The sequence below is a fragment of the Actinia tenebrosa genome, unplaced genomic scaffold, assembly GCF_029948245.1.
Source record: "Actinia tenebrosa isolate PJP-AT-01 unplaced genomic scaffold, QUT_ActTen_1.0 PGA_scaffold11__36_contigs__length_13525064, whole genome shotgun sequence".
NCBI classification, from domain to species: domain Eukaryota; kingdom Metazoa; phylum Cnidaria; class Anthozoa; order Actiniaria; family Actiniidae; genus Actinia; species Actinia tenebrosa.
The window spans coordinates 6923512-6942336 of NW_028292571.1; the positions used below are offsets into that span (position 1 = coordinate 6923512).

At 37.8% G+C, this 18825-nt stretch overlaps 1 protein-coding gene across 1 annotated transcript; it reads left to right on the top strand.

Moving 5' to 3' along the window:
• The first annotated feature begins 195 nt into the window (after positions 1-195).
• Positions 196-18747, top strand: LOC116295643 (integrin beta-2). Its single transcript, XM_031703522.2, has 28 exons — positions 196-281; positions 2172-2261; positions 2898-2971; positions 3326-3436; positions 3913-3976; positions 6085-6216; positions 6606-6693; positions 6911-7004; positions 7540-7629; positions 7818-7898; positions 8349-8426; positions 8740-8835; positions 9030-9125; positions 9621-9694; positions 9890-9941; positions 10011-10072; positions 10435-10522; positions 10835-10908; positions 11176-11241; positions 11705-11777; positions 12385-12466; positions 13176-13297; positions 13565-13657; positions 14376-14526; positions 14844-14954; positions 15410-15519; positions 15996-16052; positions 17042-18747. The coding sequence occupies exons 2-28, from the start codon at positions 2192-2194 to the stop codon at positions 17105-17107; spliced, it is 2355 nt and encodes a 784-aa protein (XP_031559382.2). The 5' UTR covers positions 196-281; positions 2172-2191; the 3' UTR covers positions 17108-18747.
• Positions 18748-18825: the final 78 nt, after the last annotated feature.

An 18825-nucleotide genomic window follows, 5' to 3' on the forward strand; every position in this document is an offset into this window, starting at 1 on the left:
AATCTTTTCAAAGGTTTGGTCGGACATGACATCTCAGCCAGATGTGAACAGTGGGCTAAGAATCTAGAATCAGTGGGGACTGGCTTTACCACCGGAAATGACGTCTAAATCTACCACACTCTTTCTAAATATGGTTGTTTCGACCATATTTGGTGTGATGGAATGCGGGTTTGACTTCCTTCGGATGTCGGCGCGTAGCGTTGATGAATATTAACTTTCGAACGTCAAACCTTCAATCAGTCAGACGAGAGGATTTTCTAGCAACACCTGAAACCTTCAAGGTAAGATTTAACGCCATTAACCTTTCATTTTGCATTCTTTATCAACCAAACTAACTCATCCCGACCTTTATTTTCTTAAATTTACATCGCTAATGGACCTTTAATGCACTCAAACACTCAATATTTATCTTTATATCCTTCGGTATTATTTTTTGAATGGGCGTTCTCAATTTCTAAAAACCCTTCAAAATACAACATTGTTCTTGTATATTGTTTCTAAAAATTACTAAAAGTTTCTTGTGGACTTTATTATGAGCTAATAAGTTTCGTTTTGTGTTGAATGTCGTCTTCCTTGAGATAAAAGAGCAGTTAACTCCACAAACAATATGGCTTCACTTTGTTTGATCATTTATCGGATTTTAAGCGTTATTTCAAGCTTTTCAGAACACTAAATTTTCTGAGAGACGATATTAGAACTCAAATTTCCGTATATCAGTATGTAATCTAGTTTATTTTGAGATTTCAACGTCTTCTGAAGCTCAATATTTGACTTGAAGTATAAATGTTTTCACGCCTTATCAAACAATCTTTTTAGCAAACAGCACTAACAAAAACACGAATTGTTGTAGTATTTAATCTTAACTCCTAAACAGTCATTTTCAAACTCAAGAAAATACTTATCATGTGTTAAGAAGAATTGTTTTTCTATTATTTTCATAATTCATAATTATTTCAGCTTAAAGTAAATATTAATGATTGTGAAGCTGGTTAAAAACCTAAATATACACACATATATATACATGTTATTTATAGTACATGTAAATATAATGTTGGCACTAGTTTGTAATTTGCCAATTCAAGACCCTTTAGCCTTGTGAACCTATATCCATCTAAAAGAAATAAGTGTTGATATAGGTTTTGTTGTTTGACAATTTTTTTTTTTTTTTTTTTTTTGAATAATATCTGAACAATTATTTTTTTTAGCCAGACAAATCACTATCGTACCTGTGATGTCATCTATAACCACATCCCTTTATACTCAAACATCTTTTTAGACTTCTTTGCTTAACCACTTCCTCAATATTCTTTTCATATGCCTTTAATATGCATATTGTTGGCGTGCTTTCGTTTGTATTTCTTTTATATAGGAGCTTATACTTACTTTTTATATATGAATAATGTGTCATCATGTTAACACTTATTCCCAGCAACCAGCTAGTTAGGCCCTCTTTATATTGGGAGATGTTGTCTCAGGAGTTAGGCCCTCTTTATATTGGGAGATGTTGTCTCAGGAACCTGAAACAGCTCTCCCCCATAGTAACTCTGGGTGAGCTAATTGTTTATACATTTCTTTGGAAAATTCCATGGACCATTTACATAAGGAATTTAACTCGGAGGTGAGAACATGTATCGGCTGGTGAGGTAACCCTGGGAGGTGAGAAACCTTTTTCTCATATGAACACTAACTCAAGTACTTGGGGCAAGACAGCTCAACCATGAAATATAAACAACTTTTTTTAAATCACTTTTATTTAAGTGTCTAGTCATTCTAGCACTTTCACACTAATTGGGGACTCTTTTCACGCACACACACTACCACTACATTTAATATTCTATGCACACAACGCTCAACTCACATGTTGATTTTTACTGAAATATGCTTGCACATGTGTCCTTAAGAACCAAGGTTTATATTGGAGAAGTATGGAGAACTCCATGTAAATGCTCTGTAAATAAACTAGTCTTGAGGGAGGGATATTTCATATCCATATAAATAGGGCCTTAGATACAGTGTCACCCTAACCTTTCATAAATAGGGTATATATTACTGTATAGGGTTTATACATAGGAAACTTCTTTGCAATTGGATGGCAAAATCAATATATAAAAGAATAGCCATTCTATTTTTATATGCATCAGATTTAATAAACATATTGTTTTATCTTTTAGAAATTGTTTATGGTAGAATTATGAATACAGTACTTTTTATTGCCGTGGCATTCTTGATAATATTGGCATGGATACCACTTTCATCTCAAAGTAAGTTGCAGACAATTGATGTTCACAGTGACTTATTCTATTTCATTCGAATATTGTGTGTTTAAACAATCAATAGACCCATTCAATCCATCTGATTTTTTTTTTGCAATTCAAATGAAATTTTGTATTTTGTTTCAACCAAAACTTGCAGCAGCGCTGATAGCGACACACTCATTGAATTTTCAAAATGTTTCAGAGAAAACATCAAATATTTGGATTTTCTCTGACAGTTATACAGTATTTGTTGCAAGACAGTGTTGCCACTTCACATATTGTTCCAATGTTTGATACAATTCAAATTTCTCTAATGGTGATAATGTTTCAAAATGGTCCAAAATAGACCCTTTGAGCTTGGTCTTAATGTTTTCCCATTTCAGACCACATTTCATTCCATAGAGTACATTTCTTTGTTTAATGGTTGTGCATGAGAAGACACATGAATATGAATTACACAACTGTAAAAAATAATCTCATTCAATAAAAGAATTGAATTTCGTATGAAATGGAGAAACATTACACCCAAGATATACAGTAAAAGGTTCTATTTCATTTCCAAAAGTATGTAAGTTAGAAGAAAACAATGGACTGTAGCATTACATTGTAACTTTAAGGTTATGTTATTGTTGTATTTTTAAGGTTCAGAATGTCAAACTCAAGCATTATGTCAACAGTGTATAAGTAAACCACAATGTGCTTGGTGTTCTGAAGAGGTAGTGTACTGCAGTAGTTAGCCTTTCGATATTGTATTTTTTATTGGAAGCTGTCTCTCGGTTGTGTTTTGCCCATCATGATCTCGCTGTATCTGAGTTGACTCGTGCTTCACTGCTATTATGCATGTGAGTAACATTAAATATGCTTCAAGGTTTTTCCAACTTGTTGTGTAGTTTTCTCACTCCACAAAAGCCAATTTTTAAATTCCAATTTCATCTTTAGAATTGCATTTCAGTAATAAGGAAATATATATTGATTAAAAAACAAACAATGATTACCAATAATATAGCAGACAACAGGGCTAAATACTTTGTCCCACATTCAACTAATTATATAATTCTTTCTTATTGCAGAACTTTGATCAAAAGGCAGCATCTAGATGTGACACCCCAGCAAACCTGGTGGATCTGGGCTGTCCAAAAACCAATATATCAAATCCAGACAGTGGGTTTACAAATGTTGAAGTATGTTATAGTCCTGCGAGCCAGACCAATAAAGTCAGACATTGCGGCTCTGTTTTTAAAACCAGATCTTGTAAATGTTAATTATAATTTAGCACCATGCACAACAGAAAAGTAGTGTAACTTTGCTATAACAAAGAAGTTTTTGAATATTATATGTTTTACCCTTGAACCTTTTCTGTGATTGATAAACAGGATGCATTGTGGTCTAGCGTGAGTACAAACAACACCACATACGGCATGGTGAACAAAAGAAAAAGATGTTGTACTGAAGTTATTCTTGCACCCCTCCCTCTCCCTCCCTATCTCCCTCCCTCTCTCCTTTCCTTCCTCCCCTCCTTTCCTTCCTCCCTCCCTCACCAACCCCAACTGAAGCAGTCTTCCTTACGCATCTGTCAATCACCCCTTTGCTTGCTATCGTGTGTTATATGAATGCCTACCTGAGGGTTACATGTTCATTGTGAAATGTTTCATTTCAGGATGCTGCTGTTGGGCCTACTATCCAGGTCACTCCACAGAGAGTAAAAGTCAAATTAAGACCAGGTAAGTGTGCCTGACTGCTATGAAAAAAAACTAGACCTTCTCTTTAATTACCCTATTTTACTATGACGTCACTGCTTGCTTATGTGGGGGATAGAATTGCCAAATCCAATAGAAAATTCAACAAAATTTGCTTCTAGTGAAACAGTTTAATCTAAAATGGCCTGGTTTTCAGATATAATATGTGTTAATATGTACTAAAACATATTCTGATTTGGTCAAACAAATTTGGTCTTTTGGAAATGAAATCTCTCGTTATGCAAAAGCATTGCATTGTTCATACCTACAACATATATATGGCTGATTTAAAACTACTCTAGACCAGCAAGCTTTTGAAAATGCATATTTTGTTTCTTTCTTGTGTAGGAATGCACAATTTTTGTGTTGATATGGTCTATAAGTTTATTGAGTTTGGAAGCTTTAGCAGCCCTTGGGGGTGGGGGTGAGAGAGTTGTGAGAGAGACATGTGAGAGAGTTTTTCCTTTGATTTCCAAACACCTCAAAGTCAGTTAAAAAAACTCGGCGCAATCTCTCAAATGTTTCAAATTACTTCTCAAACTCATGAATATTTCTTGGAGAAAATCAAAGAAAAAGTTTATGAAATGTAATGCAAATTAAGAACACATTTCCAAACCACCGTCACAGTAGTGATTTGCTTTGTTTTCTCTTCATTAAATATTCATGAGTTTTAGAAGAAACCATAAAATAGTTTTCAGACGAGCACTATGTTAGTTAGTCTCCTACACAGCCACTATTAGTGTTTTCACGCAACGCTTATAGGGGAGTAACCGTTGCGTGACAAAACTAATAGCGGCAGCGTAGAAGACTATATGTTACCATATAAAGTAAAAATGAGTAAGAATTCTAGAGACATTTCTGGAAAATAATTGCGAGTATCCATTACTTCACCACAAGCTGTTAAACATCTTTCTGTGGTAATACTTGCCACGTTTATGGAAAAAGAAAAAGGCGGCATATTCCCAGTTCAAAAAAGTGAAAAACATAGCTAAAAGAAACGTAAATAAAGAATCTATAATTCGCCTAAAATGATCAATTTTTTTATCATTTATTATTTATATACCTCGAAATTTTTTTACTTAATTATCTCGGTCAGGGATTTCCGAAGTAATTAAAAGTTCAACGCAGATGGGGATGATGATTATTAATATTTAAAAACTTAGTTGACGTTTATGGAGGAATAAAAACTAAAAAACCCAGAGAAAAAAGGATGTTTACAGAATAATTAATATTTTTTATCCGGATATTGCTAACGTACTACTACTACAGTGGACGTCAGTTTGACAGAAAGGAATAGAAAGAAGTGCGGGATAGTTTACAGTGCTTCTCAATAGAACACTCCGTCGTGTGAAAAAATATTGGGACGTCAATCAAGGCGTTTCCGTGACATTTCATAGGCACTAGACTGATTCCATAAGTCGGTGTTTTCGCTCTTTTGTACAAACCACAAAGGAGCGAAAACTACGACTTATGGAATCAGACTACATAGGCACATGACCTTGAAAACTTTGTGTGTTCCGACAATGTAATGGACTGCAACACTTTGATTGACGTTCACCAAACTGCTATTTTGTCGCGACGGCAAATTCTATGATTCCGCGCGTGCTATAGACCGTTTTCTCAAGGTTGCGTGCGCATCCAACTTGACGGGCCACAAAACTGAAAAACGCAAATTCAGTAAAATTAAGAAGACAGTTTTATATTTAAAGAGGAGAATAATCGATTGTATGAGTTCTTATCGTTAAAAAATTCACAGCCATGCATGATAATACTCGTGTTCTGGTATCATGGCCCGTCAAGTTCCTTAAATTTGGATGCGCACGCAACCTTGAGAAAACGGTCAATTGGAAAGCACTGTAAGTCTTAAAAAATCTGTTAAGATCCGTTACAGCATTTGCCAATCACACGTGCGAAATCGTATGATTTGCCGGAAACACGACTTTTTCAATGGAATGTCATGGAAACGCCTTGAATGACGTCCGCCAAAACCTACTTCTTCAGCATGGCAAATTGCATTCATTTTGCGCGTGCGATTAGAAGGCGCTGTAAAGTAAACTTTTGTTTCAACCATTGACTAACTTCAACTTCAATAGGCAAACCTGCTAAGATACCAATGACTGTTCGATCGGCTGAGAACTACCCAGTTGATTTGTACTATCTTATGGACATGTCCTGGTCCATGGAGAACGATCTGGGAAACCTAAAGAAACTGGCTGGGAAGATAGGTAAGATTCATTCCTATTGCTATTCCCATTCCTATTTTCATTTCCATTCATATTCCCCTCTCATTATTATGTTATCCTTATTCTCGCCAGTTCCCATTTCTTATTCTCATTTCCATTTTTCATCATTGTCATTTTCATTCTCATTTCTATTCCCATAATAATTCTTGTTCTTTATTTTTTTCCATTTTTACTCTTTTTGTCAAAGTATTTTTAACGCTAATTGCGCAAAACCACACCTAGGTAACATCTACAAAATACGAGCATGTGGGAACGTATTTTCCTGTGAGCGGAGGCCAAAATGGGCCCAGGCTTTGTTAACTCGGTGGCAAAAATAGTTACATAAAATGGACATCTGGAAATATTAATTTGTTTTATCGTGTTGTTTTTAGCTGCGAGTATGGCTAACATCACAAAGAACTATCAGCTCGGTTTTGGAAAATTTGTGGATAAGACAGTCTCTCCCTACGTGAGAACAGAGTAAGTAGATGTAGAAACGAAACACAATTTCCACGTGACGTGACCATACCGCGCCGTGACCGCAGCTATTTTTTATATAGCATCAAAATTGCGAGACAAGTGGCAAGTAACGTTACTTAGTGTAACAGGATGTTTTAGCCCAGTGGCATCGCAATACATACCTTTCCTACGTGATACAAAAACTTTTTCTATACAATGCAAACTTCTACTTTTTAAGGTTGGACAAGCCTTGCGGTGGCAATGGACAGTGTGAAAAAACTTACGGATTTCGCCACACCCTTCAACTTGTCAATGACAGTACAAAATTCCAGGTATTGTACAACTGAAGCTTGTTTCTTGCTATATGGGTATGACAAATACGTAACGATAGTGCACTCGCCTCTCACTTCTGGGGTCTCGGGTTCGATTCCTGGACTCGGCATCACACGTAAGTAGAGTTTTTGGGTCTCTCCCTTGATTCGAGTGTTTTTCTCCAGGTTCTCTGGTTTTCTCGCCTTTAGCCTGTGAACCAGGCCCCCTCCCCGGAGAGCCTCTTCCCTTCTCTCCCTTCCCCCCTCCCCGAGAGCCTTGTTCACAGGCTATCTCGCCTTACTCCGCAAAACCAAACACACCAAATTCCAATTCTATCTGTGGGTTAGCCGTGCTCTGACTTTGATCAGGCCAGAGGTTATTTCAGGGTTCGATTTGTGAGTTAGCCATGCCCTGACTTAGATCGGCTCAGATGTAATTTCGGGGATCGATCTGTGAGTTAGCCGGGCCCTTACTTAGATCAACCCAAAGTGTTGTTCTGATGCTTAGTAATGAGTTTGAAACTAATATTATCTAATAACAATATTTTATTTGCAGAATGAAATCAATAACCAGATCATTTCTGGTAATCTTGACGAACCTGAAGGAGGTTTTGATGCTTTGATGCAAGTTGCTGTTTGTGGAAAAGTAAGATATAACGTGCTCTCTGATTGGATAAAGTCACGTCTATACTGTCATATCGAATTATCTGATTGGTTGAATTCAGTAAAAAATCATTTGGGAGTGCAAACCCATCGCCCCTCAGTTAATGTGAATTATTGTGCATTTGCATTTAAATAAAAATCTGTTAAATCTTATTTGTATTTGTTCATCAGAAAATAGGATGGAAAGACATATCAAGAAGACTCGTAGTGTTTGTCACTGATGCACCGTTCCATTTGGCGGGGGATGGGAAGGTGAGTACTCCATCGTGTTGCTCGTATGTTTAGGAAAACGTTTGCCGAAAAACAGTATGATAGGTGGTAGACACATGAGGAATGAGGGAGGGAGGGAGGCAGAGAGGAACAAAGATTAAAGACGCAATACTGAATATAGGTCCAAACGACTCACAAGAAAGACACCATCTACCTCCCCCTTTTGTTGCTCCGTTCCTCCCTGCCTGTCTGCCCGCCTGCCTGCATCCATCCCTCCTTTCCTGCCTGCCTGTCTGCCTCCCTCCATCCTCCTATCCTTCCTTTCTTTGTTCCTGTTCCTCTCTCCCTCACGCAATCACACACTCCCTCCCTCCCTCCCTCCCTCCCTCCCTCCCTCCCTCCCTCCCTCCCTCCCTCCCTAACTCCTTCTGTCATTTGAAAACAAATTTTAAAAAATTAATCGTCATTTTGAAAAATGTGTTTGACCCCTAGCTTGGCGGAATTGTTATCCCTAATGATGGGCAATGTCATCTAGACAGCAGTGGAACTTACTACAAATCTAATGAACTGGTGAGTATGTGCAGTTACAGCCATAAAAACAATGACAGCATCAATAGCAGCAATAACAATATCAGCAGCAGCAATAACAGCAACAGTAGCAACAACAACAACAACAACAACAAAAATAGCAGTATTCACTTATTTAGTTAAAATAATCAACAGCAATAAAATTTGAAAATAGAAATTTCAAATAAGAATTGGACTTTTTTAGTTTCATTTCTACAGTAGTCACTGCACTGATGTTAATTGAGATGCTATTGAATTTCCCTGCCATGCTTTAATTTGTTATCATCATTTAAATCCCTTGTACCCTTCTACCCAGGACTACCCATCGATAGCTCAGCTCCACGAAAAACTATTACAGAACCAGATTCAGCCGATATTTGCTGTCACTGGGAATGTCACCGAACTCTACAAGGTACATTTGATGATGACACTAACATTATCAACTTGAATTTGTTTTAATATTCTTGACGGAGTTCCTGTGCGTATTTGACCGCGAGGTCCTGCTCCGAGTGGATAAATAAATAATTTTCATAGGGAGCATGAGCATGAGCATGCGCAGTGTCTTTCAAATTGACGTGGTTTATATTTGTTGCTTACGTCTTCCAGGGTCTGAGTTCCATGTGGAGTGATCTAGGTGCTGTGACTGGTAAACTGGCAGAGGATTCTGGGAACGTGGTGGAACTCATCAAAAAAAGCTACGAGGTTTGTTTATTTATTTATTTGTTTGTTTGTTTATTTATTTGTTTATTTATTTATTGCGTAGACACTCATGTGTTTCAGTGAAGGTCTGTGGGATTTCAAGTATTGTTCAAGTTGTGCATTCTTTACTTCACTGTTGGTATTTGTGAATATTGACGACTCTAAAAATTAAAACTAAACTAAACTCGGAAACTAAACTCAAACTCAAACTCCTTTAAGAGTATTAAACAAACTCCAGTGTATGTGACCTTATTCTCGAATCCAGGAGTTACTTGTTTTGTTATTCTAATATCTGCTTTTGTTTACCGACCTCAGAAGTTAGGCTAAGCCCGCATACACTGGAGTTTTAAGAGTCGTCAATTCTGACGCTGAAATGAGGTTAAAAGTGATTAGATAAGTCTGTTACCAAACAGTACTATTTTACGAGATCGAAAATGGTCTATTTTGTGGACTACGTATTATGCCTTTTATCGAGAAAACCTTTTTCTCTCTGTTTAGAAAATAGCGTCTACTGTAAAACTGTCCTTCAAGGCTCCTCAAGGCATCCGTGTTGACTACCAAGGAACATGCGGGTAAGGAGTCCGCTACTTAATTATATACCTTTGTTTTACTGTCTTGGGTTCCCTGTGGTATGGAGGATTTGTACGCCGAGGGGTAAGGAAAACCGGAACACCCGGGGGCTCCAACCTGGACCACAGAGGCAAGCGGTAAACCATTTGTAAATTATTCCATTTTCTCGACTCACATTACTTTGATTTTTCTTACAGAAATAAAATAATTAAAAATGAGGAGTGCACAGGTGTTGCTATCAAACAAAAGGTACGTAACTCGTAGTTAAACTAGACGAAAAATGGTTTCCTTTTTTCTCACTAGTATGTTTTCTTGTAGGTTGATTTTGAAGTCTTTGTTACTCTCGAGAGCTGTTCACCAGAAGCGACCAAAGAAAAAAGGTAACTGATTATTCTTCGACCGGTCGGATTAGCTAAAGTATAATGAGTAAGGGGTCAAGGAGGAAATTGTCCAATGAAAGTCACCCAGTTGAGCTCCGTTGTACGCGTTCGTTTGACAGCTAATACTCATTCAACTGAGCCAGAGGCTAACGGCTAAAGCGCTATATTCCTCCCTTCCTTCCATCCATCCTTCCTTCCTTCCTTCCTTCCTTCCTTCCTTCCTCCCTTCCTCTCTCTTTTTCCTTCCTTCCTTCCTTTTTTTCCTTCTTTTTCTGTCTCTCTTTCTTTTAACTCTTTTTTATCTCTCCCTTACTCTTTTTTATCCCAACCAATGATCTTAATTTAATTTTTTTCTTCGACAGCTTCCCTATTCGAATCCCCGGTTTTGGTCGACTAGACGTGGACCTTGAATACATATGCAGCTGTCAGTGTGAATCACCACAAAATAGGGTGAGCCATATTTTTCTTATATCTAGACCGTTGTGACGTACTTCCGGCTTCAAAAACTCGTGACGACTTTCCAGTAACACAAATGCTCTTGTAAATGATTCAAACAAAGCTAATCTTATTGTCTACCTGAGACAAGAAAACATTTCCACACGAAGTCCTTCTGCGAAGAAAATTTTAAGCCTCAAATCTCTATACAACTGCTTAGTATGTTGGAATTGGAAGTAGTTTTTTTATGACCGTTTTTAACAAAAAAGAGCCAGACAAGTAAAATTTAAGGTAAAGTGTGACTTGAATTTATATGTTGTATTTTAGGTGGAGAATAGTTCACGGTGTAGTGACGGCAACGGTACATATGCCTGTGGGCAATGCTCCTGTTATGAAGGAAGGTAAGGAAGGAAATGTAAGATAGAACGAATAGAAGGGAGAAAAGAAGGAAGGAAGGGAGGGACGGAGGGACGGAGGAAGGAAGAAAGGGAGGGAGGGATAAGGGAGGGAGGGAGGAAGGGAGAAAGGGAGGAGGAAAGGGAGGAAGGAAGGAAGAAAAAAAGAAAGAAAGAAAGAATAAAAAGAAATCCTTGCAAATGAGAGGAAGCTTTGATTTGGGAGAACATTTTCATGATTAATTTATGTTCTTTTTTAAAATTGTTTTTAAGATATGGCGAAGAGTGTGAATGTGACAGTCCATTCGACAAGAGTAAAGACCTGTCCAAATGCAAGGCGTAAGTGACCGATGGAAGTGCAAAAAACACAAACAAGCGCGCATATGCATATGGAATATGCGCGTTATAAACATTAAAGCTATTATTATAAGTAGTATTATTATCGAAAGTTTTATTTTTCTGTATATATCATGTTGTTATTATTATTATTATTATTATTATTATTATTATTATTAAAAGAAAAATGGCTCTTTTAGCTTGATTATAAATGTTTTCCCATTTCAGACCACGTTTCATTCCCTAAAGTATCATATCTTTGTTTAACGGTTTTATATGAGAAGACACATGATTTTGGATACAACTCAAATAAAGCATCTTATTCTCAAGAAAATGACGTGATCTGAAAAGGAAAATATTACGATGAAGTTGAATGGTTCCATTCAGTCTAAAACAACTTGTATTTATTTATTACTCTAAAACCAATGAATGATAAAACCTAACCTTCACGATATTTATCTCGTAGGAACAATGCTACTGACGAGGCTCCGTGTAGTGGGAGTGGTCAGTGTATCTGCGGCAAGTGTATCTGTAACAGGGTGAGTTAGATTTAAAGTGATTGTATTTAACCCGTTAATAGTACGCATAATAGTTAGTAGTAGACTAATTTTTCTATCACGGGTTAAATAAAACCACTCTGCTGGCAAGATGGCGTACGGATAAAATGTTTGCCTTTCACTACTGTCACTGTCGGCTAGCTGGTTCGATTCCTTCGGATTACTTATGTATAGAGTTTTTTGGATGTGTTATTATTATCATCACCATTATGTATCAACATGGGTAATTATCATTGTCATTATCATTAGCAACACCATTACCATTATCATCATCATCATCACTACCACCATCACTATATACCAACATCATCGCTATCTTCACGCCCACCATCACTGAACTGTATCTCTACCATCATCACTACCATCATCACTATATAAAACGCATCATCACCATCATCATCACTATCATTATCATTATCATTACCATCATTATTACCATCATCATTACCATCATCATTACCATCATCCCAATCGTCATCATCATAGCCATCATCACAGCTTTGAAGCCATCGCTTTTCATTGTAGCAGTCAACCCAGACATCTTTGCTACTAACAGCTTATTAATCATCTTTCTTTTCATGTGCTTTAGGATCCTCGTGGACGTATTTATGGAGACAAATGTCAGTGTAATGATTTCTCATGTCAGGAACACAAAGGTTTAGTGTGTGGAGGTAAGATTAATTACAATAATTCAATATGTGAGTGGCTTTGGTCAGCCCACAGGTTGTTTCAAGGTTTGATCTGTAAGTTAGCCGTGAATTAGATCAGCTCAGAGGTGGTTTCAGGGTTTGATCTGTAAGTTAGCCATGCCCTGACTAAGATCAGCCCAGAGGTTGTTTCAGGGTTCGATCTGTGAGTTAGCCATGCCCTGACTTAGATCAGCCTAGTAGTTGTTTCAGGGTTCGATCTGTAAGTTAGTCATGCCCTGACTTAGATCAGCCTAGTAGTTGTTTCAGGGTTCGATCTGTGAGTTAGTCATGCCCTGACTTAGATAAGCCTAGTAGTTGTTTCAGTGTTCGATCTGTGAGTTAGCCATGCCCTGACTTAGATCAGCCTAGTAGTTGTTTCAGGGTTCGATCTGTGAGTTAGCCATGCCCTGACTCAGATAAGCCTAGTAGTTGTTTCAGTGTTCGATCTGTGAGTTAGCCATGCCCTGACTTAGATCAGCCTAGTAGTTGTTTCAGGGTTCGATCTGTAAGTTAGCCATGCCCTGACTTAGATCAGCCTAGTAGTTGTTTCAGGGTTCGATCTGTGAGTTAGCCATGCCCTGACTTAGATCAGCCAAGAGGTTGTTTCAGGGTTCGATCTGTAAGTTAGTACTGCCTTGACTTTAAATAGATGTATAATATTGATGGTATTTTTGATTGTTGTTGTTACCAGGCCCAGAGCGGGGAGTCTGTGACTGCGGTGTATGTAAATGTAAAGGGTTCTACGTTGGAGTCAACTGTGGGCAGAGAAATTGTTCGTTACTTGACTTTGAATGTCGACAAGACAAGGAATCGGTGAGGAAATCAATGGTCCCCCGTTGTCTCGTAACTGTATTTTACTGTATTATATAGTTAGGATAGTACGCGCGCGCTGATTGGTCGAAAACTGTGCTAACAACATCCGCGCGCGCGAAGTGCTGCTAGATCTTTTGACCGTCTTTCTTTTTACGTAAGTAAATTCAATGCCAAAATAAGATTATTAACTATATAATAAAACAAATAAAACAGCTGTAACTGTATTTTACTGTATTTCTAATGTTTTCTTATTGTGTCCGTCAACAGCCCGTGTGTGGTGGTAGTGAACGAGGTAAATGTGAATGTGGTAAATGCAAGTGTAATCGTAAATACACAGGACAGTACTGTGAGGATTGCCCGGTAAGTACTCTGTCAATCAGTGATATTCATTATCATTCATTGTTTCATTGTGGAAGGGGAGGGGGGATTGGTTGCTATTAATAAACCTCGTTTGCGGTCTGGTGTGTAATTTTTACTAACTAATTTTTTATACTGCCCATGGAGGGAAGTGTATGCTCTTCACTGAATTTTGGCAATGAAATTCATGAGAGATCCATTCAGCTGATTGATATTAAGTAATAGAGCTTTCCCGAATTCGCTCGAGTGACCACAAAACAATGGCACCAAGTCGTGGTTGGACTTTATGTCTTCATACATTTACTGTGTTTCGTCAAGTCCATCCTCGACTTGAAACCATTATTTCGTGGTCACTCAATTGAAAGGTCTGTTACATTTCGGTCTTTTAGTTGTTTTTTTGTTTTTTGTTGTTGTTTTTTTTATATTGTTTTTTCATTCCTTCATCCATCCATCCATCCAGCTATCCCACCCACCCACCTACCCATCAACCAACACACCCACCCACCCATCCACCAACCCACCCATCCACCAACCCACCCATCCACCAACCCACCCATCCACCAACCCACCCATCCACCAACCCACCCATCCATTCATTCATCCACCCACCCAAACCCCCCCCCCCCCCAATCCATCCATCTATCCTTCCATCCATCCTTCCATCCATCCATCCATCATTCCATCCATTCATCCATTAATTCATTGGTTTCTTTTTTACTAGACTTGTGAAGGAGGAATCTGTAGTCGCAGTAAAGACTGCATCGCTTGTACCAAGTTTGAAAACAAGGGTCTGGAAGATTGCAAAAAACTTAATCGATGTGAGGCGGTCATTCAAACCGTTGAGACAATAGATGATATTGACACCTATACAGGTAATCAGCTGCTAAAGTAGACCCTTACTATTCTAACAGCCATGAATTTCAGGGGCGTAACCAGGGGAGTCCAACCCCCCCCCCCCCCCCCCCCCCATCCTCTCGCTGTAGAAAACTTAACATCTAGGTAGTCACGTGATAAAAATCGGCTACAAATCCTGGCTACACCCCTGAACATTATTTACTTTGCTGATGTCATTTAATGCTGAATTGAGGTTAACCCTGAGTAAATGAGTCTGTAATGAAGGAACGCAGCGGAACTTCGTATGAATTCGAAAAAGATACTAACCTCGTTGCCGTTTTTCTGGTTACCGCAGACCAAGGACTGTATCGGTGCGAAGGCACAAATGACAAGTGTACGTACTACTTTACATACAGGAAGAGAGCTGACGGCAAAACTTATGACCTCTATATCCAAGACAAGCAAGGTTAGTTGACAGGTGTAGAGCCGAAGATTACAAAATACAGTGATGCCTCAATCAAGGGGGCAGACACCCTTTATTAAGCGGACAGCATGTCAGTTGCACAATCTCGAACTTTTCTTTCCATCTTTACTGTAAAACAAACGTCAATTTATGGGTAGCAAGGGTGGGCTGTGCTCGCTTACCTTTCTTACCTATGGTAACTAAAGATGCGCTTGTTCAAGACCTGTACCTTATATGAGTTGAGTTTGTTTGGCGTTTTGTTATCGCCCTTTTCATAAGGGTTTTTCGCCGGGTTCTCTAGTTTTCCTCACTCCGTAAAAATCTAGATCTGAGCTATAAGCTATTCCATTATCCGCACTTTATATATTTAATCAGCAACCTTTGCATACTGGCGTCCTCCCCCCCCTGCTCTGGCGTCGCATTTTTATCGTAATACATTTTATATCAACTTATTTCAGAGTGTCCTGAACCTGCACCAATCCTTACAATCGTACTGGGTGTAGTAGGGGGTATACTACTCATTGGACTAGTCTTGCTGGTCATTGGAAAGATTCTTGTGTCGATGGCGGTAAGTTTGTCGTAGTTTATAGGAATGTCGCGTATGCCATATTAGCGACCTTAAGATTTGCAAAATCAACGACGTCAACCGGAAGTGTAAAAAACTTCACTTTGTGGTGTCGTGTCTTCCCTCTGGATGAGTTGACTTTACTGGCAATTGTTTTGAATGAAATCCCCAATGAACAGAACCCCTCCCCCCACCCAAATAAAAATTATTTACACTTCAGCTTGACGTCTCCGTTGTAGATTTTACAAATCTTAAGATCGCTATTGTGAGGCAAAGGGATGGAAGGATTTTTCAAAATTTTGGTTCTCTTCCTTTTCGTTCGAATTCTTTATTTTTTAAAGCATATTTATTCATTTAACCATTTACTCGTCTCTTATTCATTTCCTTCATTTGGAGGGGGTGGGGGGGGGGGTATTTGGTGGGGGTATTTCTGTGGTTCAGTTGGTTGATTCGTTTATTGGTTTACTTTTATAATATAGGATCGTATTGAGTATAAGAAATTCGAAAGAGATCGTATGAACGCAAAATGGCACAAGGTAAGTTATATACTTCTTGTTATCAACACAGAATCAGGACCATTATCAATTATAACATAGCCACGCTATAACACGCGCTGTGATTGGTTAATTACCGTGCGCGTGCATGCATCCAGAATTGGATGGTGAACGCTGACATGATTGAGTAGCGCGCGCTATGTAATGAAGATTTCGTTAGAACAAAATTTGATCTTTTTTTTTTTTTTTTTTTTTTTTTTTTTGTTTTTTGTTTTTTTTTTTGTTGTTGTTTTTGTTTGATAAACAAATATTTTTTACGGTTTTGCTATGTTAGAAAAGCAATGGTCAGTGGTTAGTTGTGCGTATATCCAGTCTGGATGCACTTAGGAGGTTGCTTAAGCACTCAAATTTCATCATCAAATTTAAATCAGTAGATATGAATATTCAATTAAAAATCGTAGGGTAAAAGCTGCAAACCTCGTAAATATTTGTGATCCAAGATCCAGTTATTCGATTTTCATTCCAGTCCATAAATGCACGATTCTAGATTTTCCTAAATACTAAACCTCTAATAATTCCGTATTTTAAAGCATAATTCCAATTTCAGAGGTTGACCCTATTTTTGTTATACATTGAAATTATCCTTATATTTTCAAAAGCTGAAAATTTTTTTGCGATCCACAATCCAGTTAACCGACGTCCAGTCCAGTCCAGTTTATCAATATTCGACTTCGGATTTTTTTTTTTTTTTTTTTTTTTTCACAATAAAAACGTCTCAAAATTTAATACTTGAAGAATAAATAACATTTTAGATGCTGGGCATGTTTGTCCATATTTTTTCAAAAACTGAATATTCGACGACCTTTTTTGCGATCCGACATCCAGTCCAAACCTTTCCCCTACACCATTCCAGATTTTACAAAATAAAGAAATCTCTTAAAATGTAGAATTCAGTAACAACAATTAAGTTTTAGAGTCTTAGCTCATATTAGAATATAAATATTTCTTTTTTTTTTCTTCTTTTCTTTTAGGAAAAAAACCCACTGTACAAAGAAGCCAAGACGACGTTCGAAAATCCCACTTATGCAGGACGTTGAGATCATTTTATACAACCCACACATTTCACACACACAAGCATAGCAGAACCAAACATTCCCTACATAAAGTATTCAAGTGATTTTGACCTTCCACTGTCGTTGAACGAGCCCGCGTTCTTTTTGCTCAGTTAATTGCCAAGAAACGAGGGACCTAGGACGAGTCCAACTTTCTCATGTTTTGATTGGCTGATCAACTGATTTGAAGACGACAAAACAAAGGAACTGGGTCTAAAATTTTCTAGTCGCTCTGGGGCTATGTTTAATGGCAACGGCTAAAAGGATTGCGGGCTCTAGGGATGAGGATGGTTGTGTTCACTGCCGCACCTGCGGTGCGCGATATGTTGCTATGACGACCAAGCTACAACAGATAATTACATTTAATTTAAAAACTAAAGTAACATCGAATTGTACTTTATGTAAAAACAATCTTAATGGACCTTCTTTTTGTAGTTGGTTTTCTTGAGGTTTTATGTTACGTTTTGCATCCATCCATTAGATACTGCTTTACATGAAGTAGTAATCTTAGAGGAATTTTTTTAAAAACTTGCTTCTAATCGTTTTGAATAAGCATAGTAACCAAGCCTGTTAAGAAGGAGAGGCGGCAATCTGTATATCCGAATTCTATCGCACGTAGTGCATTCTGGGCTCGCCTGCTCACCTGCAAAAATTAACAAATTTTACTGAACTATGTATTGGATTCAGTGGAGTAATAGACATTATTATATGAAAGTGCCACGGCCAAATCCCAATTCATACTTTTACTTGTACCCAAGCTAGTCCAGAATGCACCTTGCTCATCTAACTAAGATTATAGCTGTCCAATGACGTACGAATACAGATCAGTCATCCATTGGTTAGGGAAACAATATACAAGATGCATCATTTATTATCCCTGCACATCTGAATAAATAACTCGATATGAATGTTTTAATAAGACCAGATATTGTTAGGTAGTTAAATTGGCGCTCGTGTCCTTTCGTAAGCAAACATTCAATTTAAATGTCAAAATTTAGTTTTTACTTTGTTTCGTCTGTAAATATTTCTGTTCATATTTTCTCTTATAATAGCGATATTCATTGTATACAAACATTGACGTCAGGAATCTTTTTTCATTCAAATTTGCCAACCAAGGTTTAGGTAGCCGATAGAACTCTTGTTGGCACATTAATATCAATAGATGACGTCTGCGCAAACTTCGTTAAAGGTTTCATCGAACGTCAAACATCTTCTGGATTTTTATTCAAATTATGTATTATTTTAATATTATGTTTTTAATTTGAGATATTTTGTTGCTGTCTCGTCAGCTCTCGATTGGTTCGTTGAGCATAAAGACCTCCTCAGCTAGGGCGTAATGTTGTCCCATTTCAGACAACGTGTCATTCCCTAGAGTATCCTTCCTTTGTTTAATGGTTGCGCTCGGTTGCACAATGAGAGGACACATGAATATGGATAGAATCTCATTCACAAGGGAATGACACGTGGTCTGAAATGGGACAACCTCACGCCCAAGCCGAGGAGGTCTATCAAATTAAGCGCAAAAAAATCCCCAGTGGGTGGTACAGGAGAGTTAATGTTAAAGGGATTGCGGTTAGTGGTATTTGCACAAGATGAATAAATAAACAACGAATATTCTAAATATATGACCAGATAAACAATACAATTTGGAAGTAAACACGAAAAATCTATGGCTATTTCTTGGTATTGCAAGCACCTGTAGT

Coding starts and splice junctions, on each gene's coding strand:
- LOC116295643 (XM_031703522.2), top strand. CDS start 2,192: ATGAATACAGTACTTTTTATTGCCGTGGCATTCTTGATAATATTGGCA. Junction 7,630..7,817: donor AAGTTGCTGTTTGTGGAAAA/GTAAGATATAAC, acceptor TTTGTTCATCAG/AAAATAGGATGGAAAGACAT. Junction 12,467..13,175: donor CAAAGGTTTAGTGTGTGGAG/GTAAGATTAATT, acceptor TGTTGTTACCAG/GCCCAGAGCGGGGAGTCTGT.